Source organism: Sphaerodactylus townsendi, linkage group LG03, assembly GCF_021028975.2.
Source record: "Sphaerodactylus townsendi isolate TG3544 linkage group LG03, MPM_Stown_v2.3, whole genome shotgun sequence".
In the NCBI taxonomy this organism is placed as follows: domain Eukaryota; kingdom Metazoa; phylum Chordata; class Lepidosauria; order Squamata; family Sphaerodactylidae; genus Sphaerodactylus; species Sphaerodactylus townsendi.
Genome location: NC_059427.1, coordinates 176,600,887 through 176,627,489, shown reverse-complemented (window position 1 = coordinate 176,627,489; position 26,603 = coordinate 176,600,887). Strand labels below are relative to the sequence as shown.

Genomic DNA, 26,603 nt, shown 5'->3' with positions numbered 1-26,603 from the left:
CAACGTGGAGTTTATTAAGCTGATTTATCACAATGGGAACTGTCCAGAGCTCCAGCGCTTAATTTTTAAATGAAGAGGTTAAGTGATAGAAACGGACCCAAGAGAATGGACCTCTACTCTTGGCTGAGGGGGAGGCAAATTGTGGTAAAACTGTGAGGACCAGAGCGGTGTAGTAAGAGGGCAGACTAGGACCCTGAGTCACCCGGGTTCGAATCTCCACTTCTTCTACAGAAGCATGCCAGGCGACCCTGGGTTCATTGATCTCGCAGTCTGGCCTGCCTCACAGGTGGGGCTTCTGGGAAAATGGAGGAATGTTCTCAGCTGCTTTGAGTCCCAACTGAGGAGAAAAGCATAAACAAGTGGGTTTCCATAGGGTGGGTCTCCTGGCAGTTTCTCTGCCCCAGTTCCTTTGGCCACCAGTAGGTCCCTCTTAGCAACTGATAGGGCAACTGATGGGAGGATTTGCTGGCAGCAAGGAAAGACTTTGGTTGGTACTGCCGCAGCAACATCGTGTCGTGGTTAAGAGCAGAGTACTCTAATCTGGAGAGCCAGGTTTGATTCCCCACTCCTCCACACAAGCAGCAGACTCTTTTTTTTGGCAAACTGGATTTGTTCCCCACTCCTCCACATGAAGCCTGCAGTTGCTCAATAGACACGATAACTACCTGTGATTTAGAACTGCAGGCCTGACCCCGAAAGCTGACTCTGATGCTCACCTCTGGCGGAAACTCTGTTCCAATGGAATGGATTTATAATATGAACCACAAGTAGAACAAAGCTGCTGGGGGTTTGTATAATGAGAAACTCCAGGCTGGGTGAAGCAGATTTTATTTCACCAAAGACTGATACAGTTGGGGTGTGTGGGTGTGTGTGTGGGTGTGGGTGTGTGTTTCAGCTGCAAAGGCTGGGGTGATTGACTCCATCTAAAAAGATGCGACAGCAGGATCAGGGAGGCGAGGAGCAGCCAGGAACGACACAGAAAACACCCAACAGCTGCTCAGCGGATCTGCGTGGAGGAAAAAGAAGGTGGGAGTTATTTCTGGTCTCAGTTAAGCATCATAAGCATCATTCTGCACAACCCCCACCCCCCACCCCAGTCCACCCAATAACTCAAGTGTGGCAGAGCAGGGGTCCCAGCAAACAGACAGGAACTTGGGCCGAGATCAACCCAAAAGGTATTTTCTTTGCGCTTATGAGGACCGCAGAAAGTAAACTCCCTGGAGAGTTATGTGAGATTAATGTGTATGATCTCACGGACCACAGCGATGAGAGGAATTTAATAATGGACAAGGCCGTGGTCTTGTGGGCAGAGGGAATCATCACTTTTGCTTAGCGGCTGGAAAGGCTGCTGGAAAAAAAGCTCGGCAGGAGACAGCAGTGGAAAGCGAGAAGAGGCCTCGTTTGATCACGGCAAGTCACCCGTGGAACGATGACAGAGCTCTGACTCTCCCGCGCTCATTCCCTGAAGATGTTGCTCGTACCTGGAAAACCTAAGGTACCACCAGCCTCGAGTCTATCTGTCCTGCTGCAGACCGACACAGTGACAGCCTGGTGGTAGCCTCAACGGAATGAAGCGACCCAAGGAACTCCAAAATACGAATCCTTCAACCTAAGGGGATCCAGCTAACATGGCACAGAGGCAGAGGCCTTCGTAAGAATATAAGAAGAGCCCTGCTGGATTCACAGTCATAGAATCACAGAGTTGGAAGAGACCAGAAGGGCCATCAAGTCCAGCCCCCTGCCAGGCAGGAACACGCCATCAAAGCAGCGGTCCACTTCATCCAAGGTCCTGTCTCATACAGCGGTGAATCAGTTGTCAACAACACGGCATGCAGGCCACGGCCTTCCCCTGACGTTGCCACCTGGCCCTGCGGAGGTTCCTTTGAGTCCCCGTGGCCAGTAGTTGCTGGTGTAATGCTCCTCTCGGAACCTCTCCAGCCCCTTTTACAGCTGTAGATGCTAGTGCGCCCCCCCCCCGTGCACCCACGGCACCCCTCTGCACGATGTGCCAGCAGTCCCTAGGAAAGACTCATGTTTTTGCCTGTTATTTTCCTTTTTGCAAGGCTGCGCTTCAACAGGAGCAGAGTAGGTTATTTCCCCCTCCCCCTCCTGCCATTTTCCTGTTCAACCCCCCTGCCCCCCTCAAAGCTCTTTCGCCAACCTTCGGGGAAAGGTTTTCACACAGAAATCAGCCAGAAAAGAAAACAGCCAAAAACGGCCCCTCCGGTTGCCTCTGCTATAACTTACAGAGAGAAAACGCTGGGGAAGAGATGCGGGCAGCTGGGTGCCCTGTCAGATTTGGCCCATCAACTCGTTCCTCGCATCATGAAACCCCAGAGCAAGAGGCAAGAGAGTTTCCTTGCAGAGGGGACCCAGATCTCCCCAGGCTCTTGGATTCCAGCAATGGCATTCAGGCAGATGCCTCTGGGAACTGACCAGCAGGCCAAGAAAAGAGGTGGCCCGTCCTGCTTGTTGCTGGCCGCCTGGGGCTCAGAGGGAGACGGCACCTCCTGTGGAAATTCCAATGTGCTCTGAGAACCTTCTCCCGTGGCTCGGTGGGCCGAAGGTCCCGGGTTCAACCCCTGACATTTCTGCTCTGAAGGATCAAGCAGCAGGCAACGTGGAAGACGCCTCAGCCCGGGAGCCGGGAGAGCAGCTGCCAGCCTGAGCCGACAATACTGGCATGGATGGACCAAGTGTCTGATTCAGTGCATTTGGGGAGGGGCCGTGGCTTAGCGACAGAGCCTCTGCGTGGCCGGCAGGTCTCCAAGTTCAATCCCTGGCATCTCCACCAAGAAGGATGTGATGTCAAAGTCCTCTGGAGAGCAGCTGCCAGTTTTTGCCATTTTGTTATTTTTCCAGGTTTTTACAGTTTTAATTAGTGTGGCAAGACACCTTCAGATTTGGGCTGTAAACATTCCAGGCAAGTAAACAACTGGAAGGTACTTGGAACAGACCTGCCATCTGGACATCGAAGGAAATAATTTGCTTCCCTTCCTACCCAGATGGCAGCAGGCACGGCCGTCGCGTGACTGTGTGCGAAAATCTGTTTTAAGAGCTGCAATGGGGTTTGTGGGGCCACTGGGGTCTTCTGGGAGCAACTGTTATTCTTTACTCTCTAATTCATTCATTCAGTCCATTAGATTTCATCCTTCCTCCAAGGCACTCAGGACCACCTGCATCCTCCACTTTCTTCTCACAACAACCCTGTGAAGTAGGCTGAGAGAAAGGGGCCCAAGGGAAGTCACCCAGATTCTGTTGTAGAGTAAGGATTTAAACCTGAGCCTCCACAATCCTAATCCAACACTCTAAGGCCCCTTCCGCACATGCAGAATAATGCACTTTCAATCCACTTTGCAGAAGTGTGGAATAGCAAAATCCACTTGCAAACAATTGTGAAAGTGGACTGAAAGTGCATTATCCCGCATGTGCGGAAGGGGCCTAAGGGATCCTCAGTCTTTTTGAGCCTGCGGGCACCTTTGGAATTTTGAGGGGGTCTTGGTGGCTGCCACCTAAAATGGCTGCCGCAAGAGGAGGAGTCAAACACAAAATGGCTGCCTTAGGAAGCGGAGCTAAATGGAATACTTTTCTCCTCATACTTCCAGGAAAGGAGGAAATCTTGAAGGGGAGATGGAACCGCCAACTAAGGAAAGCTCAGACGCTTCCTGACCCTCCTCTTCCTCCTCCTGTGGATGAACAAGGGCAGCCAGTAAGAAGGCTTGCCTGGCAATGCCCCCCCCCCCCCCACTTTCTGAAAAGCCTGGCAGGAATCAGGTTTACATTTTGTTATAGTGCAGAATAGGCAAGACCCCCCGGGCAAGACCCCCCGGGCTGTTCTCCTGTATTGAGGTGAAGAAGGCCCCAACCCAACAGAAAGCTGGGGGCTTCCCATGGGCTCTGCGCAAGCACGTTTGCCGACAGGCCCTTCCTGCCACTGATCTGGTTATGAGCTCCAACCACAAAGTCATTCATGGCCACAGTGCTTACCAGCAGAGGAAGATTGATTAAATAAGCACATTATTGCACACTGTATGGTTCTGCATTGTTTGCAGTCATTGTGTGGTAGGTTCTTGTGTTTTGGCTTACTAAGTTTCCACCACACCGGCCTTGTGTATATTTTTGATTCTGCGCACGTTGCCACAAGTCTGGAAACACCCCCTCCACGCCAGATTCCAGTCATTCATATGAACCCTTACGTGGCTTTCTCTTGCTTCTGGATTCCCGCCCCCCCTACCCCTTCCTCACCGTATACTTGTCCCATTTCTTCTCGGGGTCGTAGGGCTCCCACCGGCTTGCAGGGAAAATGTGCTTGTTCTTCTCGTACCAGCTGCGCAGCACCACCTTCCCGGCATGAGACTGAGGGAGGGGGATGAGAAACAGGTCAGCCACGTGCGGGACAGGAGTCCTTTCTTACCCCAGTTTCCTCAGTCAGCTCAGAAGGGGTGGGAGCGGGTAGGGTAACCACTTGCAACAGCAGTGAGTGCTCGGGGTGGAATAAGGGAGCCCTCGGCCTGGCATAGAGAGGTCAGTAACCACCTCTTCGATTTGTCAAGGTGAAGAGAACCGTGCAGGGCCATGCAGCTGCCTGGTGCTGCCGTCCAAGACAATGGTACCGTTCTTTCCACCGGTAAAGCCCGGGCCCCCGGTAAGCTGGGTCACACCCCCTTCCCACCTCACCTCGTCTTTTTCCACTGTTGCATCGCTCAGAAGCCGAACGTCATCGTGGACATCGAAATTGAAGAGTGGCCCTGGATTGGAAAGTGCATGAGAGAGGCAGGCTAGCAAAATGCTTCCCACGGAGTCTGAATGCCATTTTCCACCATTCACCCTGAGCCGATGCATCATTCCCAAATATTCTGCTCTGTCTGATCTCCCCCTCTTACAAGAGTGCTTTGGTCAGTCTAACCGCCTCATGCCATGGGACTAACCCCATCATGCTCCCTCTCCAAAAACAGGACCCTCCCTCTTCAACACCTGACCCCCTCCCCTTTTCTTCCACTCCAAGCATCCTGTCCTCTGCCAGCAGGCAGCCTGGGCCCACTGTTACTCTGGCCCTTCTCAGGTGCTACGTTTCTGCCGCTTGGATCCCTGGCACCACAGAAGCGCACGATGCGCTATTATCTTGGTATGCATGATCACCATTTTTCCCCCTAAAAGGGCAATACGAACATTTTGCAGATATGGTACAAGCTACCTGGAAGCTGGATTATTGTATGCACACGTTTGTGCAAATATGCCTGTGTCCCTTTTCAGATGAAATGGAGACAGCACATATTCCTAGTCTGATCATAGTGTAAACAGACATGAAGCGATCTTACACCGGATCAGACTCTTGGTGGATCAAGATCAATCTTGACTACTGAGACTGTCAGAGGCTCTCTAGGGTCTCAGTTGGGAAGGTCTTTCACATCACTTCCTCCGTCCCTCCGTCCTTCCTCCGTCCCTCCCCCCTCCTTCCCTCCTCCCTCCCTCCCTTCGATTTTTAATCTACTCGCCCTGACGTGGCCTGGGCAGAGCAGCTTTCAATGCATTCAATAAAAACATATAGAACAATAAAAGCATATACAATACATTGCAGCACCTGAAAATTCAACCATAATGGAATAATTAAAACCCCTCTCCCACGCAAACATGCTAGAATCAAGGGGAAGGGGAGGGAGGTCAGCCAAGATGGACCACAACCCCATTGCTGCCCTCAGCTATAGGCCTGGCGGAACAGCTCCATCTTGGAAACCCTGCGGGACAGAGCTACATCCTACAGGGCCCTGGTCTCATTAGATGGGAGTATTCCGCCAGGCCAGGCCCCGAGCCGAAAAGCCTCCGGCTCTAGTCAAGGACAGCCAGACTCTTTTCATTCCAGGGATCACCAGCAGATTATTACTAGCAGAGCGTAATGCTTTCAGGGAAACATATTGAGAGAGGCGGTCCCACAGGTGTGATGGTCCCAGACCGTTTAGGGCTTTAAATGCCCATGCTAACCTTGAACCTGATTTGATCCTCCGCCTGGAGCCAATGCAGCTGGTAGAGCGCAGATCAGATCTTTATACGAGCGTTCCATGGTGTCCCTGTAAGGAACCGTGCAGCTGCATTTTGCACCAGTTGGCGTTTCCGGATCATCTGGGCAGCTGCACGGTTCCTTACAGGGACACCATGGAGCGCTCGTATAAAGATCTGATCTGCACTCTACCAGCTGCATTGGCTCCAGGTGGAGGATCAAATCAGGGTTAACACTAATCCAGTAAGCCTTATAACAATAAACAGTAGCCCTTATAACTGGAGATGCCGGGAATTGAACCTGGGACCGCCTGCATGCCAAGCAGATGCTCTGCCACTGAGCCACGGCCCCTCCCCTGAATGGAATGCTCAAGCATAGCTGCCTTGTATCGATTCAGACCTCCTTTGCCCATCAGGCTCAGGGCTGGCGACTCCAGTTGGCAGCAGCTCTTCAGGGTCTCAGGCTCAGGGCTTTCCGCTCTCCCGCCTGGTTCCTGTAATTGTACAGGTCAGAGACGGAACCGGGACCCTGCTGAGTGCAAAGCAGGGGCTCTTCCACTGAGCCACGGCTCTCCTGATGTGTGGGATCGGAGTGCCAGAAGTTTAATGCTTGAAAAGAAGACGAGTTTGGATTGATACCCCACTTTTCTCTCCTGGAAGGAGACTCAAGGCGGCTTACAAACTCCTTTTCCCTTCCTCTCCCTTGTGAGATAGGTGGGATTGAGAGAGTTCCGAAAGAACCGTGACCGGCCCAAAGTCGTCCAGCAGGAACGTAGGAGTGAGGAAACAAATCTAATTCAGCAGATAAGTGTCTGCTGCTCAGGTGGAGGAGCGAGGAATCAAACCTAGTTCTCCAGATTGGGCTTTAGTTCAGCTCGGCATAGCAACTCCAGGCCCAGGAAGGAGCCCTCCCTTCTGCCCTCTGCCCTCCCCTCTGCCCCTGGAAAGCAAGACAGGACCCAGGAAGGGTAGAGATGACTTACCACTTTTCCCCCGGGCTTTAGTGACAATGAAGTCATAGAAGCTGTGATGCTACATGGAGACAAATGAAAACAAAACAAAACAAGCTGTTGTTTTTTCAAAGCCTCCTGGAAATATTCCCCAAACCACACCTGGGACTCCACCTGGTGGAACGACTACATTTTGACCAACGACAATTTCTACAGCACGTTGGAACAGAAGAAAGGTATAATCCAGGAAAAGGAAAATCCTGTGGGACTAGCCTGCCAGGTGGCAGGGGAAATAATGGCGGGGAAAATGGGGGAGAAGATGTTATTTGCGTCTGGGCACACTGATATCACTCTGTGTGCATCCGGAAGTGGCATCAAGTGAATTGCCAGGAGATGCTTCAGACACTCTGGCATTTGGGCAAAACTCTATGGTAAAACCACCGAGTTTTGCCCAAATGCCAGAGTGTCCCCAGTGATGCACCGATGTCCCTACTGGAAGCATGGTATCAGGACCCTACGTGGAATTGCTCATGAGCAGGGGTCTTCAAACTATGGCCCTCCAGATGTTCAGGAACTACAATTCCCATCAGCCCTGCTACTTGGCCATGCTGGCAGAGGCTGATGGGAATTGTAGTTCCTGAACATCTGGAGGGCCATAGTTTGAAGACCTCTGCTCGTGAGACTGTCTCCCTTCAAGTACATGCCGCTGAAGATGGGAGTCCCACGATCAGCCCCACACAGGGTTGCTAGTGACACAATGACATCACCCTCCGTGCTCCCAAAAGGGACATCAGCATGTCACCAGGTCATGCTGGAGACACTCCAACCTTTCTGGGCAAAACTCTACGGTTAAACTACTGAGTTTTGCCCAAATGGTACAGTGGTCCTAGGTGAGACACTGACATCCCTCCTGGGAGAACAGGGAGCAATGTCAGAGTGTCCACAGCAACTCTATGAGCTGGGCTGATCTATATGGACTTTCTTCACATGCCTGATGCTGAAGGTGCCAGTTGGGTCTCCTTATCCCTGCCACACCAGCAGCCCAAGTCAAGGCGGAGAGAGAGCAGTTACAGCACGATCCACATTCACTCCTGACAGCACCGAGGGGTTCACTGCCAACCTGGCATGTTCGTCCCAATGCTGAGACGTCCTGATGTCAAGAGTGCCGGTGCCGACGAGCAACGGCAATCCGGTGATATGCTGAGACCAGGGAGGGGTCGGAGTCCTCCGACTCCCAGCATTACCAGCTGCTCATGCTCACTGCAGGCTGCCACCATGCTCACGGTCAACAGATGGTCCAGGGGAATCAGAAGGCGATCGCTGTGCAGAGGTGAGGAGGAGCGTTTGTTAGAATGGAAACAGAGAGAGCACTCTCTGTGCCTACCCCTGGGAGACCCTGGGGAGTGAATGTGGAGCAGGGGCTGAGGACCTGGAGGCGTTGCCCATGAGGAAGGTGCCCATAGGCAGCTAGACTCTGTTTCACATAAAGATGTTAGTAGATTGTATATTCCTCCACCACAGAATAAAGCATGCCAGACCTTCTTTATTGTAGACTGCTGTGCCTGGGTTCTAGTGCATACTCAGACCTGCCCCCCCCCCCCCCCCCGAAAGTTTAAAAGTAAACATACATTTTGGCATAAACGCGCTTCTATCAAAGTACCATGTCCAATAACGCATAAAATAATGGTTTGGAAAAAGGCAGCACGTAAAAATGATTGATAATTCTCATATTCGTTCGGGACTATATTCTAATGTGGAAGCATACAACTTTCTCAACCGCTGCACCTCCACTGAACAAGCTAACTTCTTTATTTGAAACAGAGTCTGGACAGCTGGGACAAAGACGCAGAGCTTCTGCTTGAGGCTCTGGGGGCCTTTTAGACAGAGGCACCGGGCAAGATAAAAGGCAAACTTTATGCTGGGGATCATTAGAAAAGGAATTGATAATAAAACTGCAAAGACTGTCATGCCCTTATATAAAGCAGTGGTGCGACCGCACTTGGAGTCCTGTGTCCAGTTCTGATCGCCGCATCTCAAAAAGGATATTGAGGAGATAGAAAAAGTGCAGAGAAGGGCAACAAGGATGATTGAGGGACTGGAGCACCTTCTTTATGAGGAGAGGCTGCAGCGTTTGGGACTCTTTAGTTTGGGGAGGAGACGGCTGAGGGGGGATATGATTGAAGTTATAAAATTATGCATGGGGTAGAAAATGTTGACAGAGAGAAATTTTTCTCTCTTTCTCACAATACTAGAACCAGGGGGCATCCATTGAAAATGCTGGGGGGAAGAATTAAGACTAATAAAAGGAAACACTTCTTCACGCAACGTGTGATTGGTGTTTGGAATCTGCTGCCAGAGGAGGTGGTGATGGCCACTAACCTGGATAGCTTTAAAAGGGGCTTGGACAGATTTATGGAGGAGAAGTCCATCTCTGGCTACCAATCTTGATCTGAGATTGCAAATGCCTTAACAGTCCAGGTGCTCGGGAGCAACAGCCACAGAAGGCCATTGCTTTTACATCCTGCATGTGAGCTCCCAAAGGCACCTGGTGGGCCACTGCGAGTAGCAGAGAGCTGGACTAGATGGACTCTGGTCTGATCCAGCTGGCTTGTTCTTATGTTCTTATGTTCTCAAGATGAGAGAGCAGGGAGAAGGAACTCACGTGTGGGATGATCAAATCCTCCTTTATGTACATGAGCTGCTCCACACCAGCAGACCTGGAGGAAGGGGGAGAGGAGAGATACAATCACAGTCTAAAGTGGTGCAGAGCTTAAAGTGCTGGAGTCGCACTGTGAGTCGCAGGCTCAAATCCACCTCTGCCACGGAAGCTCCCGAGATCACCTGAGGCTAGCCACTGCCTCCCAGCCCAACCGACCTAACAAGATTGTTGTGAGGATGAAATAGAGACAAGATATAAGCTGCTTTGGGTCCCCATCGGAGAGGAAGGTGCGGGGGGGGGGGGTATCAATGAATAAATAAATATTATTTCCTCCTCATCTGGAAATCTGTCGAAGCCCCCATCGAAATGCGACAGCTACACTCTGTCTTACAAAAAGGCATAAGTAGACTGTATATTCCTCCATGACAGAACTCAACACACAGGACCTTCTTTGTTGTATAATGCTCTGCCTGGGTCCTAGTGCCTGCCTAGACTTGCTCTCCCCCACCCCCCCATCTATTTGGAAATCTGATGATAGTTGTTCAATTAACTATAAATGCACTTGTATCAAAGTACTGTGTTCAGTTATGCACAAAATAATGGTTTTGACAAAAGCAGCGCATAAAAGTGAACGATAATTATCATATTCTTCAGGACTATATTCTAATGTAGAAGCATGCAATTTCCTTGGACCTCAACAGCCTGTACTAACATCTTTATCTGAGACAGAGTATATAGATGAATTCACATGGGAGAGCCACCAGCAATTAGACTTAGGATCCCCAATCCCACCGTGCCTGTGGGTGCTTATGGGATTTCAAGTACAGACATCACCACAAAATGTCTGCCTACTGCCCGGGGTACAAGGCCAAAGGCCAAATGCGGGGGGGCTGCTGGCCAAGTAGAATTCTATGAAGGAGTCGGCTGTGTCTGCATGAGTGCTCCCTACAGGCCCAGATGCTTCCTGAGTTCTTGGGAACAGCCCCTTCCTCCAGCGAGTTGGGGGAAAGCACAGGCTCCTTAGACACAGGGGCCCTCTGGCATCCCATTAGGGACCATTGGGGATAACACAGGATAAGGATCTGGATTCAAATCTTCGCATTGTGGTGAAGCTCACTGGATGACTGGGCCTAACCTTCCTCTCAGGGGGGTCGTGTAAATTAAATGCAGAAGGGAGAAGCACGTGTGCTGCCCAGGTGCCTTGGAGGGTATTAACCTTTAAAGCCCTGTAATTTATTTGTTTGTTTGTTTGTTTGTTTGTTTGTTCCACTTTTATACCGCCCTCCCCCAGTAAGGCTTGAGATCAACTTCTCTTAAGGTTCACCGCCTCCCTGGCCCACTCACTCCGGTCACCTTTGGAGGCCCTGGTTTGATTGCCGCCCCCCCCCCCCCCCGAAGCTAGATGGGTGCCAACTCAAGGAACGGCACCAAGGTTTCGGAACTCCCTCCCCAGAGAGGTTAGTCTGTCTCCTTTGAAGAATGTATTTCGCCGACAGGTGCAAACAGTTTTGCTTAATCCAGCGTACGTTCAATAACAGTTACCGACCCTCCTTCTGATGTTATACACTTATGTATTTTTAGCTGAATTCTTTTATACTTTTTAGTGGATTCTGAATTGCTCAAACATTTTAACGTCTGTTTACATTTGCCGCTCGATCAGGTGGAAAGGCGGCGACAGAATATTTCAAACAAACTGGAGAACAGACAGGATGAAGATGCACGAGGTAGATTCTCTCAATGCCTGTTTGTGCAACTTCAGTTGACGCATGCCAGCTGGCCGTCGAAGCCTCTCTTGCCAGAGGACCAGGGCACTATTATTCCTATTTTATAGATGGGGGCTGGGAAGAAGGGATCTGCACAAATCCTGAGCTACCGGGGTCATTTCCGATGCCCAATGGCATCGGGCAGGGGTCTGCAACCTGTGGCTCTCCAGATGTTCATGGACTACAATTCCCATCAATTGGCCATGCTGGCAGGGACTGATGGGAAGTGTAGTCCATGAACATTTGGAAAGCCACAGGTTGCAGACCCCTGGTATAGGGGCTTACAATGATAGGATCTTACAATTCCAAAATGAGTACTGCGCAAATGAAGGCAGAGGGGCACCCCTGCAAAAATCGCTTCCTTCTCCCCTCTTTCCCAAACCCTCCTTTGCCAAGCCCTTTACCGGAGTTCGCTGAAGTCCTTCCGCAAGATCTCCAGCGCCTTTTGAAGGAATTGCTGAATGGTGTTTCCCTTCTTCATCTGCACTACGGGGGAAAAAACAGTCAGGCCGGCATGGATTTCTCTTGCACGCGCCCAGTGTGGTATTCCCTCCCTCCCCGCCCCCCCCCACACCTCCGCAGATCACACTCAACTCAAAAAGAAAGCCATAAATGGCCAAGCTCAAGAATTCATGGATGAAATGGATGCATTCTTAGAGCTTTCAGCATCAGTTGGTGTGTTAATCAATGTCAGATTCAGGGAAGCCGCCCTTAAGCCAGCAGGCTGTAGTGGTTAAGAGCAGGTCGACTCAATCTGGAGAACTGGGTTTGATTCCCCGCTCCTCTGCATGAGCGGCAAACTCTTAACTGGATTTGTTTCCCCACTCCTGCACGTGAAGCCTGCTGGGGGACCGTGGGCTGGCCACAGTTCTCTCAGAACTCTCTCAAGGTGTCTGTTGTGGGGAGAGGAAGGGAAGGAGCTTGTAAGTTGCCTTTAGACTCCTTACAGGACAGAAAGGCAGTGTAAGGTTGCGTTTCAACCTTGAGGTGGCTCCTGCTGTAGGTTCTGGCGGGGCGCCCGGAATAGTTATCAGTTGATGCTTTCTTGTCTGGGTGAAACTGTCTGGGTGAGTTTCTGTGTGAGAACCTAAATTGTTTACTGTCTTCTTGCTCTTGGCGGGAACGTCTCTGAAGCCCGTAAAAGCGGCTGCTTGTGTGTGGGGGAGTTAGTTCCTGCATTGCCTGTTACTGACTTAGAATGCCAGCTCAATAAAGAACTTAATACAGTTGCTTTTGACTGGACTTTACTGGTTCGTTACAGGCAGGGTATGAATCCAAAACTTTTCTTCTTCTCTAAAACTGTGGGTTGGGACCCAAATTTGGTTGGGACTCTTTCACATGTAAGTATCCAAGACAAGAAGGAAGAACAAGAAGCAAGGAAGAGGAGGATGGAGGGCATATTTGGTTTTGCCTCTGCCCAGTGGCCGTGAAATAAAGTCTGTTGGGCCCCTCCCGCACAGGCCGAAGAAATCACTTTCAATCCACTGTCAAAATTGTTTGCAAGTGAATTTTGCTGTTTCACACAGTAAAAATCCAGCTGCAAAGTGCATTGAAAGTGCATTATTCGGCCTGTGCGGGAGGGGCATTGGTCAGTCAGTCATCTATTTATCAAGTCCCAACTGAGTTATGGTACCCTTCATGGGGTTTTCAAGGCAAGAGCAGTTTAGAGGTGGTTTGCTGTTGCCTGACTCCTCGACATAATGTCCCTGGACTTCCTTGGTGGTCTCCCATCCAAATCGACCCCACTACGTAGCTTCTGAGAGCTGATGAGATCTGGCCAGCCTGGGTCATCCAGGTCAGTGTCAGGATGGGGCCTGACATCAAATGGGGCTTAGGGGCAAGGACTCACGCCTGCCTGCGGGGAGCAGGGGAGCTGTCTTCACCTCTGGTATGTTAATGGATCTTTCCTGTTCTTTCATTTTCTTTGGAGCTTGTAACTGCAGCTGAACTAGGAGCGATCCTGGCGCCCACCTAGCAGGGGGAGGGGGCGGGTGGCCGGGCAGGATCACTGCACTGTCCTTGAGATGCTCGACTCCCAAACATCTTTCTTTCCATTCTGTTGTGCTCACATTCCATGGGAAACAGGGAGGGGGTTTAATGGCGGGAATTCTGAGGGGATAAATGTGATCGTATTCCCGTAGCCCGGCAGAACTGGCTTTCCAAGAGCCAGGCACTCGCTGCGTTCAATAAAGACTTCTGACCAAGCATCTAGAGCAGTGATGGCGAAACTTTTTGAGACCGAGTGCCCAAATCGCAACCTAAAACCCACTTATTTATCACAAAGTGCCAACACGGCAATTTCACCTGAATACTGAGGTTTCAGTTTAGAAAAAAAGGTTGGCTCCGAGGTGCATGTTACTCGGGAGTAAGCTTGGTGAAGCAACCGTACAACACTTCGAACAGGTGAATCATGACCCTAGGAGGGTTTACTCAGAAGTAAGCCCCATTGCCAGCAACTGAGCTTACTCCCAGGGATGTAATTGTCCCTTACTATACTCCTATTGATACAGCCTTGCTGAGCTTACTCCCAGTGATGTCCCTTACTATACTCCTATTGATACAGCCCAAAATCACATTGGCTTTCTTGGCCGCCGCATTACACAAACTGAACATGAGTCGGCAGTGTGATGCGGCAGCCAAGGAAGGCAATGTGATTTTGGGCTGTATCAGTAGGAGTATAGTGTCCAGATCGAGGGATGTCATTGTACCTCTCTGTTCTGCATTGGTTAGACCTCACCTGGAATATTGTGTACAGTTCTGGGCACCGCAATTCAAGAAGGATACTGACAAGCTGGAACGGGTCCAGAGGGGAGGGCGACAAAAATGGTCAAAGGTCTGGAGTCCATGTCCTACAACAAGAGGCTTAGGGAGCTGGGTATGTTTAATTTGGTGAAGAGAAGGTAAAGAGGTGACACGATAGCCATGTTTAGATATCTGAAGGGATGTCATGTTGGTGAGGGAGCAAGCTTGTTTTCTGCCGCTCCAGAGACTCAGACCAGGAGTCATGGGTTCAAGATGAAGGAAAAGAGATTCCACCTAAACATCAGGAAAAACTTCCTCACAATAAGGGCTGTTCGATAGTGGAACGCGCTACCTCGGAGTGTGGTGGAGTCTCCTTCTTTGGAGGTTTTTAAACAGAGGCTGGGGTGCTTTGATTATGTGTTCCTGCATGGCAGGGGGTTGGACTTGATCGCCCTTGGGGTCTCTTCCAACATTATGATTCTATGGCCCACGCCCATGCATGGCAGAGTCTGTAGAAAACTTTGTGGCACCCGGTGGAGAAAAAACTTATCTGGGTTTAATTGTAGCTGCACCAGCATGATTCTTCCCGTAAGTTTTGTGTCATGTTTTAAAGTGTTAACTGTTTGGGCTTTTCTCCAGCTGGCCTGTCCTGGAATTGAAAAGTAATCGGCTGAAGGCGATCACCAGCGGTTTGAAGTTGTAAATTGTGGAAGTCTTAAAGAATGTTAACCTACGCATTCATTTAGTATAATGAGTCTATTGAAGATTCCTTTTAGTTAAATTCGACTCCTGGTTGGTTGAGGGAGATTGCTGATTAGTGGAGATATAAAAGGAAGATTTCCCTTCCTTCAAGAGGAGCCGATAGGTGATTAGAAGAGTGGTGGTTTCGTTAGAGCTAGGAGTAATCATTAAGCTTGCTAAGTTTGAAAGTGACGCACTGTGTAGTGCTTTGTATGGCTTTTAAAGTGGCTGGCCATTCTGTGAATGTGAGCCTGCTAATACATTCTGAATGCTGCGTGCAAACAGAACCTAATAAAACAGTTTTAAGGACAAATTTTCTCTGAGTGTGTGTTAAATATAAAATCCTAACCCAAAAAGGGGAAGGACCTGCTGAGTCTTCTTCCACACACCCTCGACATCAGGAGCACGGCGGCGGGGAGAACAGGCTTGTCTCAAACACAGGACAGAAATGTCCCCCTGGGCCAGGTGCAGAGAGGAGTAGATCAGGAAGCTTGAGACATGAAACAAACCCTTCATCTTGGGCATCTGCTGCAGCGGTCTGTGCCCAGCTCTTCGCCATGGCTGCAGAGGGCTGCTCCTCACACATGCCTGCCCCCCCCCTCCTCTCTCCTTTCCTTCCAGGAGGCCCTGAACAGGACCATCCCTTCTGCCCCACTCCTTGGGATTAGGGAAAAGTTCAGCGAGTCAAAAGGGGGCTGCCAACTCTAAAGAAGTCTCTCCTGGCCCCAGTGGGAAAAATCAGACAGGACCACTTGTTTTGGGTTGTCCCACACTCTCGGCCCAAAGCCCCCTTCCCTGGTTCCATGAGCTCCTCCTCACTGCCCCATGGCATCTCCTCCCCACAGCTTGGAGGGAAGCAAAGCTCACCTTGACTGTCCGGCGGTGTCCAGAGCCGTCCCAATAGCTGAAGGTGATTTCAATTTCTTCGCCTGCCCAGAGATTGAAGGGTTAAGAGGCCAAAATGTCTTGAATCCCGACTCAGTGTGATAACCTGCAGGGCCTTCCTGTAAATCCCTCCCTCCCCCACCCTTCCCTCAGAATCTGGGCAGGATCTCGAGAACGGAGTTCCTTCCCACTTACTTTTGATTTTCTCCTGCTTAGCCTCCCACTCCTGGCGCAGCTCTTCTCGAAGACGGTTCTCTTCTTCCTGAACGGCAATTTGGCGGGAGAGGAAAGGCGTTCAGGCATGGCTTTGAGGACAGGAAGCGGAGCTGGGCAGGGTGGAGCTGGCCACTTGAGGGGATGGAGGACCTGGCTACACGTGAATTGCTGCCAAGCAAGAGTGAAGCTGGCAGAACGGCAGTTCCCAGCGGCCACGTCTCCGCTCTCTGAGCTCCCTGAACAGGGAACCTTCAAATGCAGCGTGGGAAAACAAAATGGAGGTCCGTGGTGGCAGGAAAGAAATTGGTAGAAATCACCTTTCCTCAGGCTGTCAACAGAAGTGCCCCTCTGCCGGAGCAACAGCCAGCAGAAGGGCAGCCCTGGATCCAACCGGGAACTTCCTCACGGGTGCAACGCCGTTTTTAGAAAAAAAAACCCTCGAGGGCACCCTGGCACCTCCTAACTTCGGGTTAACATTGGCCACACATTTTAGTGGTCTATTTTATTTTTTCCCCTGATCTTCTAGCCTTTATCCAGGTATATCCCATCCATTTGACATTTATTCCAACTTCCAACATAGCTGAGGTAACTGTCGGTTTTACAGCTGTTCAGTTGGGAGGATTTTAATGCTAGTGAGGTTAGCTTTACATAGGGGATATTTTCATATGAACTGTGAATCCCTCCCCCTTTTAAAATTATTAGAATCAATAGCCAGTCTCTCAAGAGGCAGCAAACAAGTTTCTGAAATAAATCTGAGGACGGAGGAGGGAGAGGGCCATTGTGGGCAGCTGAGCACCATACCTCACGGTCCCGGTCAGGCAGGAAGCTGGTGTCCACGTCAGGATTCTTCCCCAGTTTCCTCTTCTTGGTGGGCAGCTCTAGGGGTGGAAGCGGGGGGGGGGGGGGGGGTCACCAAAGCCAGATTTGCATATAAGCTACATAAGCTACAGTTTAGGGCAGTGGTGGCGAACCTTTGGCACTCCAGATGTTATGGACTACAATTCCCATCAGCCCCTGCCAGCATGGCCAAAGTGCCAAAGGTTCGCCACCACGGGTTTAGGGTCAACCCTTTGCAAAAGGCACTCAACATGGAATTTTTAAAACCTAGATTTCAGTGTTAGAACAGAACTCCTCTGCTTGGTGTGCCCAGGATGACCCAAGATCTGGAAGCTGATCAGGGTCAGCCATGATTACTATTTGGATGGGAGACCACCAAGGAAGTCTGAGGTCGCCCCGTGGAGGTCAGCACTGGAAAAACCTCTCTGCAAGTTGACAGGGTCGACATAAGTCGGCTGAGAATTGACAGCACTTTCCACCACAATACTCCACAATATTCCACCACAATACACAAAATCTGGAGAGCCGCAGGTTGCAGACCCCTGTACTACACCAACCTCTTGGCAGGTATGCCTTGTTGAGGGGTGCGGTACTGAAGTGGGGTTCAATCCCCAAATAGCAGAGTTGCGCAACACACACGCTGGAACTCACAGCCAGAACTGAGACGCACACAGCAATATCAGCTTCGCGGTCCTACTTTATTTAGTTCACAGAAAGTTGCTCTCTCAGACAAAGTGCTTCGCCAGACGACGCGAAGACAGGAGTCTCACAATACAAAGCACAGTGCTGACTTATATATGATTCACTAACCAATCAGAGTTCCCTTCCAATTAGTCCAGAAAGAGGCTGTGTCATGTGGCAATCTGTCATTTAGATTTTGCTGATCAGACGTTGCTTTGACACGCCTTGCTTTTACCTTTTTCCAGCAGTCTGTGCTGTCCCAGAAACCCAATCCTGGATCTTGACAGCCAGCTTTTCCATTCACCCCACCCCTTCCACCAGTGCCCCCACGGTAGACTCCCACCCGCCATCGCTCAACCCCCTGTTCCTCACCTTCCCGCTCCAGCTCCAGCTCCTCCTCCTCTTCCTCTCCTTCATCGTCTTCCTCTTCCTCATCCAGAGTGAAGGACAAGCTGGAGATCTTGCGCTTCTGCTCCTGTTTGCGTTCTCGCTCACGCATCCGCTCCAGCTTCCTGCGGAGAGGAGACCCTCTGTCTGTCTAATGCAGTTATCCCTCCCACATCGCTGGGGCCCGGGGGGGGGGGCAGCACCCCCCGCAATCTGGAAATCTGCGTAATAGTTTTTTACCCTCCCTTTGTACCAGAGAAGAAGCTGGATTTTTTTCTTTTTCTTTTATTTAACTTTTAAAAATAAATTGGGTATATTTACGGTTTTAAAAGATAAAATATGTTGATATTATACAATACAATATGAATATTTTATGCATTGCTGAGTTTTAAAAACTCTTCTGTGTCGTCTGCTGGCCTTTGCGTGTCATCTGAAAAAATTCCCAAAAAATTCCCATTTAATGTCTTATGATGACCTGTGATACATCAAAACTGCTACAGGAAAGTCGTGATGTAGAACAGATAACTCTACGCTTCTCTCCCGCCCATTTTCTGAAATTCCTGTTACCTGGATCTCCCTTTCCCCATTTGCTCTTCACAACAATCCTGTGATTGGACTGAAGGAGAATGACTGACCCAAAGTTATTACTGTAAGCTGCCTTGAAGCTCGAGGAAAAGCAGGATTTAAACATTTAAATAGTCATCCAGGGAATTTTGTGATAGACAAGGTGATTTGGTCTCTCAGATCTGAGCCATACACTCTAACCCAGACCTGGGCATTATACGGCCCGCGGGCCACATCCAGCCTGCTGGATGACCCTGACTGCCCCCGCCTTGCTGGGAGCAAAACAACACAGCCCCGCAGAAGCTGGCAACTGGCTTCTGCGGGGCTTTCAAAAGTACCAGTCGATGAAAAAAGTAGGTCAAGGGACTTAAGTCTCCCCACTTGCTTGATTGTCACAGTGGACAACTATGCAGGTAGGTTAAGCCTGTGATTCTTTGTGCCAAATAGTGTTGTATGCAGAACTGTTGCCACTGATTCCAAGTTGATCTGTGCACCTGTCTGTCACTTATCAGCCCCTATTATGCAGAATTGAGTTCAGCCTTTTGGCCCGGCCCTCCACAATATTTTCTGTTTCTTATGCGGCCCCATGTTAAAAATAATTGCCCACCCCTGCTCTAACCACTACATTGACTCTGAAGAAGACTTCGGATTTATACCCCACCTTTCGCTTCTGTAAGGAGACTCAAGGGGGCTTACAAGCTCCTTTCCCTTCCTCTCCCCATAACAGACACCTTGTGAAGCAGGCGGGGCTGAGAGAGTTCTGAGAGAACTGTGACTAGGCCAAGGTCATCCAGCAGGAAAGTAGGAGCGGGAAAACAAATCCAGTTCACTAGGTAAGACTCTGCTGCTCATGTGGAGGAGTGGGGAATCAAACCTGTATCTCCAGACTAGAGTCCCCCTGCTCTTAACCATTAAACCTGCCAGCAGGCATACATGCTCTGGGGAGGGGGGACAGGAATAAACTATTCCCATATCTTGAAGAGCAGCAGAGAGCTATGAAACATCAATGAGAAGGGAAAGGCCGACTAATACTGGAACATTCCATGCATTTAAGGTCAGAACTCTGAAACCAAGAAACCTACAAAAGGGGACCTTACATTCACAGCAGAGCTGTGCTGCTTGGGAAGCAGAGCCAAAACCTGCAATGCTGCCCCAATACGATGGTTTCCCAAGATGCTTCAGAGCAAGGTGTCTCTGCTTATATTGGCTCAGTAATTTTTAAAACAGCCCTGCAAAGCAGACTGGTGTTGTTGCTTCCTTCATGCAGATGGGGGGGAGGGGCTGAAAGATCACCCGAAGAGTTCATAACCCATAAAGATGACGCTCCTGTGTCCTGCTAGGAGACAGATGTTGCCCATCTTCCTGTTCCTAGCAGTGGCCAACCAGAGGCTGCGGGCAAGCTCATGCAAGCAGGAAAAGAAAACACAACAGCCCTCTCTGGGGTGCATTCACTGCCTCTGAACATGGAGGCACTTCACTAATCAACAGATCTATGCTCTAAAATTTTGTTCTGCCCTTCCTTTTTAGGTGAGTAGCTCTCCCCACAGAGTGCAGAAGTGAATTCTCAACAGTTTCAGTTATCTTTGGGAGATCAGCTTCGAGTGCCACCGCCTGTGGATTAGGCAGGTGGAGAGGGACTTCTTGGTCGTGGCACCAAAGCTCTGGAACTCTCTCCCCGAGGGGATTCACCTGTTCCCTTCTGCTGCTGTCTTCTCCCAGCAGGTGAAGCCATCTTTGCTTCATTTGGCATTCCCTGAATGCTCCCTCCTTCCTAGCCAAGGTTTTTTTTAAAGTGTTTTGTATTTTGTTCAGTATGTAATTGAACTGTTTCCAACTCTCTTTTAATTTTTTTAAAAAAATTCTCACACATAAAACAAACAAAACATGAACATAAAAACCCCACAATCCATTACACATCATATGTTTGACTTTCAGCTATCTCATCATTGATTAACTCTAGATTCAAAAACACAACGAAAACGCTAGTTCAATAGTTGTTTCTTAAGTGTATTCTAGTGGTTCCAATCTACTGTTTTCTTTAGATTTCAAACCCTGCCACTACTTCTCTAGCTGAACAGGTTTTCAAAAGGGATTCCATGGAAGGTTTCCAGCTTTCTAAAAAAATGTCTCTCAGTAGTGCTGCCAGCTTCGCCATTTCTGAACATTCTGTAACTTTCAGAATTCAGCCCCCTTTTGTTGGCATCTCATGACCTCTCTATTTCTGCACATATCCAGTCCTTGCTGCAGTTGCCACGTGCAGAAACAGGAGTCCACGTGTTGCTTAGAAAAGTCCCCTCTCATGATTCCCAACAAAAAGGCTCTATGTTATTTCAAAATTGTTTTCTTCAGCATCTTTTGTACTTTCTTAGGTATCATATCCCAGAAAGAGCCCCATCGAAAGGGGGGGGGGCAAATCCACTCTTGGGAGCCCCATGCCCCCAGATTTGCCCTCCCTGGGCACTTACCCTGGCAGAGGGGTGACCCTGCTGGTGTGTGGCCACCACTGCACACACACCCCCAGCACTGGAACCCTGCGCTGAATGCCCCGCCAGCATCCCGAGGCCCCGCCACTGCTGGCATAGTGGAGGCAGGTCGGGGTGTGGCCAGGGGAGGAGCCAACATCAGATGGCTTCCTCCTGAACTTTGCCAGCATTACTCTGGTGGACCGCTCCTCAGGCTGAAGCCACCTTTTTGGCAGCATAGGTCCACTGAGGTCCAAAGAGGCTTCTCAGTGGTGGGGAGTGTCTTTCACTCGGTGCCTGGTGCTTGGATGGGATTGGAAGAAAGACCCCTTGTTTTTTAACTCTCCTACAAGTCATTTTAGTGAGGCATGTTTGCGAGAGAGTTTGATTTTAACAGTTTTATAAGATCATTTTTATCACGTACGGTCACTGCCTTGGCTGCCCTTGTAAGGACAGAAAGGTGGGAGATAAATCTCGTACATAAACAAATACTGAAGTTAATCATGCCTTGCACAAACAAGGATTTGTGTTTGCTCGACTGCTAATTTGCTGTATTTATTCCAAAACCGTACAAGCCTCTTTGCCACAAGATCTTTGCCGTTGTGTCGAAAGCATAGCACATCCACAGAATGAGGAAGTGGGAAGGGGCCGTGCAGGCCATCTAGTCAATCCCCTGCTCAAAGCAAGATTATACCCTGTTTCCCCGAATATAAGACATCCCCTAAAAATAAGACATAGTAGAGGTTTTGCTGAAGTGCGAAATATAAGGCATCCCCCGAAAGTAAGACATAGCAAAGTTTTTGTTTGGAAGCATGCCCGATGAACAGAACACAGAAAAATAAGACATCCCTTGAAAATAAGACATAGCGCATCTTTGGGAGCAAAAATTAATATAAGACACTGTCTTATATTCGGGGAAACACGGTACTAGAGCACGTCTGGAAAGTGTTTGTCCAACTGCTGCATGAAGACTGCCAGAGAGGGAGCTCACCACCTCCCCAGGCAGCCGGCTCCACCGCTGGACTCCTCTCCTGATGGGTACCTCCCCACCCATAATTTATACCCATTATTGCAAATCCAGTTATCTGCTGCCAACAGGAACCCCTCCCTGCCCTCCTCTAAGTGACAGCCCTTCAAGTACGTCCAAGAGAGTCCCCCCACCTCAACCTCCCCTTTTCCAGACTAAACATCCCCAGGCCTTTCAGCCATAAGACCACAATCACATTGTCAAACTGTCACGGCAGAGAACTGATGGCCTCGCTGTGCTCCAATGTAAAAGGGGAGCTGCCAGGTGCCATTCGCATCAGCAGCTGCTTACAACTTCTAGATCACCCCACCAGACCTCAGACCCTCAGGACTCACAGCTGCAGTTCTTTCGACTGTTCCTTCTTGGCCAGCTGCTTCTCCCGTTCCTTCACCAGCGCCTCCTGCTTGGCCTTCATGTCGTTGAGGGTCACCAGACCTGTCAGAAGGAAACGCACCGGGGATCAGATCTCCTGGGGTGGATCTGTGGAGCGCTGTGCCAAGAAGTGAGATCCATCTGTTCAAGCAGGACTCTTGGTGTCAGTCCCCGGCTCCCCACCCTTACCCACAGTGCTGGACTTCAGCTCTGCTTCCACAGCGTCGTAATGGGCTGAGAACTTCTTGTCGATGTTCGATTTCATGATGTTCTCCTGCCACGGGAGAGAGGAGATTGAGGGGTCTGCCACACGAGACAAAAGACGCCGGCAACATTTTGATCCAAATTTCCAATCCAGCCTTCTCGGTTGAACCCTCCCCAAAGCCCCCAGCTCCACTGGGCTGAAACTAGACAACACTGACCCACATTCTGGGTGTGTCTAGAAGATGCTGGGGAGCACCCCACTGCCGTTTCCCCCCAGCCCCCTCAACGGCTGCAGATCCTCCTGAGCCCCGGAAAGACTGTTTCGTGGGATGCTGCAGGCCCTGTGCAGAGAAATAGCCGCGGGGTTCGGGGGAACGTGGAAAGGACAAGGAGTTGCTGATGCTCTGCCTTCCTCTTCGGCCAGCACTGCTCCACCAAGGGGAGGGGGCCACTTCATTCCCTCTGGCCTTCCCCAGGCCTATCCCTCTGTGCGGATCCTGCTATTCCGCAGGGGATCTTTTGAGGGAGGGGAAAAAACATGACCATGAAGACGAATGTGGGAAAACTTCCACACAAAGATGGTGGGGCACCCCTCCCCCTTCAGGACATTACCCTGCCCCCAGCAGGCTTATTGACGGGACAGTCAGGATGGCCACTCCCTCTGGTCTTAACCGGGCCTGTTCCCCTCATCTGTTTGTTAGTGCACACTCAAATGTGAAGGCATTTGCTGAAACAATCGTTCTTTACTATGGATGACAGAACATGGGAAATAAAGGATTGCATGTCCAGAATCTCTGCTTCAGTGACATATAAACTATTTGCCAGAGGGTTCATTAGATTTAAAAGTGTCTTTGTTCTGTTTCCTGCCCTTCATGACGCACAATCACGCAACACGTACATACAAAAGAACAGAACACAGCCTCAAAGGCCCTCTCAGAGTCGTGCATGAAAACTGTCACAAGTCAGTGTCTTTTCAGAGGAAAGGCAGTATAGTGTAGTTAGATCCCGTCAGACCTTAGCAAGATCAGCCCCTAGACGGCAAACTAAGCTCTCCAGAGGAAGGCGACGGCAAACCACCGTAGCCTCTAGCTTGCCTTGAAAGCCCCTTGTCCGGGGTTGTTGCAACTCAGTTGTGACTTGACTACACTTACAAAGGTCAGAGTCTTTTTGGTTAATGTGCTTGTAGTGAACAGTCCCACCTCTCTCAGCTGCAACACATAGCAGAACATAGCTCTCCTTTACAACACCCCCCCCCCACTTTATTTCCTGTTCCACCCAAATGGGCTTTTTCGTCCAACCAATGCATATCTCCTCACACATGTGCCTGATGTTCTTTTCACCTTCTTCATTGCCTCCTGCCAGAACATCCTTCTCCCCCAATCGCAGCCCCTCCTCACCTCTGCAATGCGTTGCCGCATCTGCTCCATGTGTTCCCGCTGCCTCTCTCTCTTCTTCATCAGCTGGAGTGCGCGGCCAGCCTCGCTGGCAGCCCCCTTGTATTGGGCCATGGCTGCAGGTGGATCTGGGAAGCCAAAACACAGAGAAGAATATTTTGAATGTATACCTAATAAAAGGAAACACTTCTTCATGCAACGTGTGATTGGTGTTTGGAATCTGCTGCCACAGGAGGTAGTGATGGCCACTAACCTGGATAGCTTTAAAAGGGGCTTGGACAGATTTATGTAGGAGAACTCGATCTATGGCTACCAATCTTGATCCTCCTTTATCTGAGGTTGTAAATGCCTTATCAGATCAGGTGCTCGGGAGCAGCAGCAGCAGCAGCAGCAGCAGGCCCTTGCTTTCACATCCTGCATGTGAGCTCCCAAAGGCGCCTGGTGGGCCACTGCGAGTAGCAGAGTGCTGGACTAGATGGATTCTGGTCTGATCCAGCAGGCTCTTTCTTATGTTCTCCCCCACCCCCCTTTCTCACCTGTAAGGAGACTCAAGGCAGCTTACAAACTCCCTTCCCCTTCCTCTCCCCACAACAGACACCTTGTATGGTAGGTGGGGCTGAGAGAGTTCAGAGAGAACTGTGACTAGCCCAAGGTCACTCAGCAAGAATGTAGGAGTGGAATATATCTTCTATATCTGTATCTAGAAGTGGTTCCTTCTCTCCTATTTTATTTTCACCACAACCTGTGATACAGGTAAAGCTAAGAGAATGTGACTATCCTGAAGTCACCCTGTTATCTCCACAGCGATGTAGAGATTCAATCCAGATGCTGGCCTCCTATTGGCTTTTGTTCTCTTTCATCAGCAGCTTCAGCTCCCTGCAATACAGCCCCCAGCCAGCCTTCTCCTCCACACTGGCTTGCTTTCACGAAGAGTGTTGAAGTCATACTATTCAGGCTTTGACTATGATAGAGTCCTGTGGGCACATTATGCAACGGACCACAGTTTGGTGTATCAACCAGGGTTTGTTTGCAAAATAGTATGGGCTGTGGTTTCAAATATTATTGCCAACTGGCTCTTGTAGGTCCAGAGGAGTAGCCATTTACCTCTTTTGCAGAACACCCCCCCCCCACACACACACACACCACAAGAAGTCATGTCAACTGTCCTGAGGCACGATGGACAGTGGGATTTTGAGTTGCCAACCTTCAGGTGAGGCCTGAAGATCTCCTGGAATTACAAGGGCTCTCCAGCTGACAGAGATCAGTTCCCCGGGGAGAAAACAGTGGCTTCGGAGGGGGACCCCCATGGCTGTATGCTAAGGTTGCCAGTTCCTCCCAGACAACCAGTGGAGGATGGGAGGGGGGTAGAGTTGCCCTATCCAGGTTGGGAATTTCCTGGAGGTGGGGGGATGGACTGTGGGGAGGCCAGGGGCCCCAGCGGGGTACAAGACCCTGGAACCCGCCCTCCAGGGCATCCATTTGCTCCATGGGAACTAATCTCTGCAGTCAGTTGTCGCTCTGAGGGATCCCCAGGTGCCACCTGGAGGCTGGCATCCCTACAGAATGTATCTCTCTCCCCCTCTCACTTGAGGACCCTCCCCATGCCCCGCCCCCAGGGATTTCCCAGTCTGGACTGGGCAGCCCTACTGAAATTTAACAAGTAACAGCAGGAGAGAGGAAGGAGACCCGGGTGGGGCGATTGGGGCGGGGGGGCTTGACTCTGCCCCTTTCTCCTCTCCTGCCCCCCTCCCCAGAATAATTAAACGCGGAAGAACGTGTGTGTGTCCTTACCTGGTCTAGCTAATAAAGGATTTTTTCCCCTTTAAAGAAAGGACAACCGAGCAGCTCCTCTCCCAGTAGCAGATCCCACCACTGACTTCAGCTACGTCATTCACATGCGACGGCGCGCTGATTTCTGTTTTCCGGTTTTCCTCTTTTGGCGACATAGAGGTAGGAAAAATAGGTTAGTTCTACAGACAACCTCAACGTTCGGTAGAAATCGACAATCACTCGAAGTTTTGTTTTTAATTTCCCATCCCCATCTTCTGTCTTGGACACAGAATGATATATTGTGAAAAACGCACGGGGAATTCAGGGTGGAAAACCTGTTTATAAAAAGATGTGAGTGCACGCCCTTGTACACACATTACAGCGAGCGCGTGTATCTCCTGTCTCTGCACGTGTCTACTTTTGTGTGCAAGAAAGAGAGCCAATGCTGTCCAGGATTTATGATAAAATAAAAAAAGTGGGGTTTAACGTACTCAGTGCGTTGTAGTGGTCGAGAGTGTCGGATTAGAATTAAGGAAACCTGGGATTGAAATCCCCACTCGTGCCGTGGAAGTTCACTTTGGGGATCCACACTCTTTCAACCTTACCTACCTCACAGGGTTGTTGTGAGGATAAAATGGATGGCAGGAGAAGACTGTCAGGTGCTTTAGGCAGGGTACAAATGAATTAAACCAGCAAATAGACCCCTTCTAGTCATTAAATGCCACACTAGCTCTCCATCAGTTGCATTTCTGCCTGCATATTAGCAGCTGTAAAAGTGTCGCCTGTTTTCAAAAGTGAAAACTTTAGGATGAAACTGTCTCCGCAATGTTAAACCTTACCTCGTTTTTTGAAGCTGGCCTTTCAAAACTCTACCAGAGGCAACTTTTGAGAATCTTCATTCATCCCCATCCGCTGTCTGCAGTCATGAACCGGAAGTAAGGGGTTCTACAGAAGG

At 50.0% G+C, this 26,603-nt stretch overlaps 1 protein-coding gene across 1 annotated transcript; it reads right to left on the bottom strand.

The window, feature by feature from the left end:
• Positions 1-812: 812 nt before the first annotated feature.
• FAM50A (family with sequence similarity 50 member A) lies at positions 813-26,603 on the bottom strand. Its single transcript, XM_048491474.1, has 15 exons — positions 26,488-26,603; positions 25,670-25,811; positions 23,882-24,006; positions 22,470-22,554; positions 22,244-22,343; positions 17,841-17,980; positions 16,752-16,828; positions 15,930-15,996; positions 15,717-15,778; positions 11,771-11,847; positions 9,607-9,661; positions 6,978-7,026; positions 4,678-4,748; positions 4,246-4,356; positions 813-1,006 (listed from the first exon to the last, which is right to left on the bottom strand). Exons 3-15 carry the CDS (start codon positions 23,990-23,992, stop codon positions 998-1,000), a joined length of 1,014 nt encoding a protein of 337 aa, XP_048347431.1. The 5' UTR covers positions 23,993-24,006; positions 25,670-25,811; positions 26,488-26,603; the 3' UTR covers positions 813-997.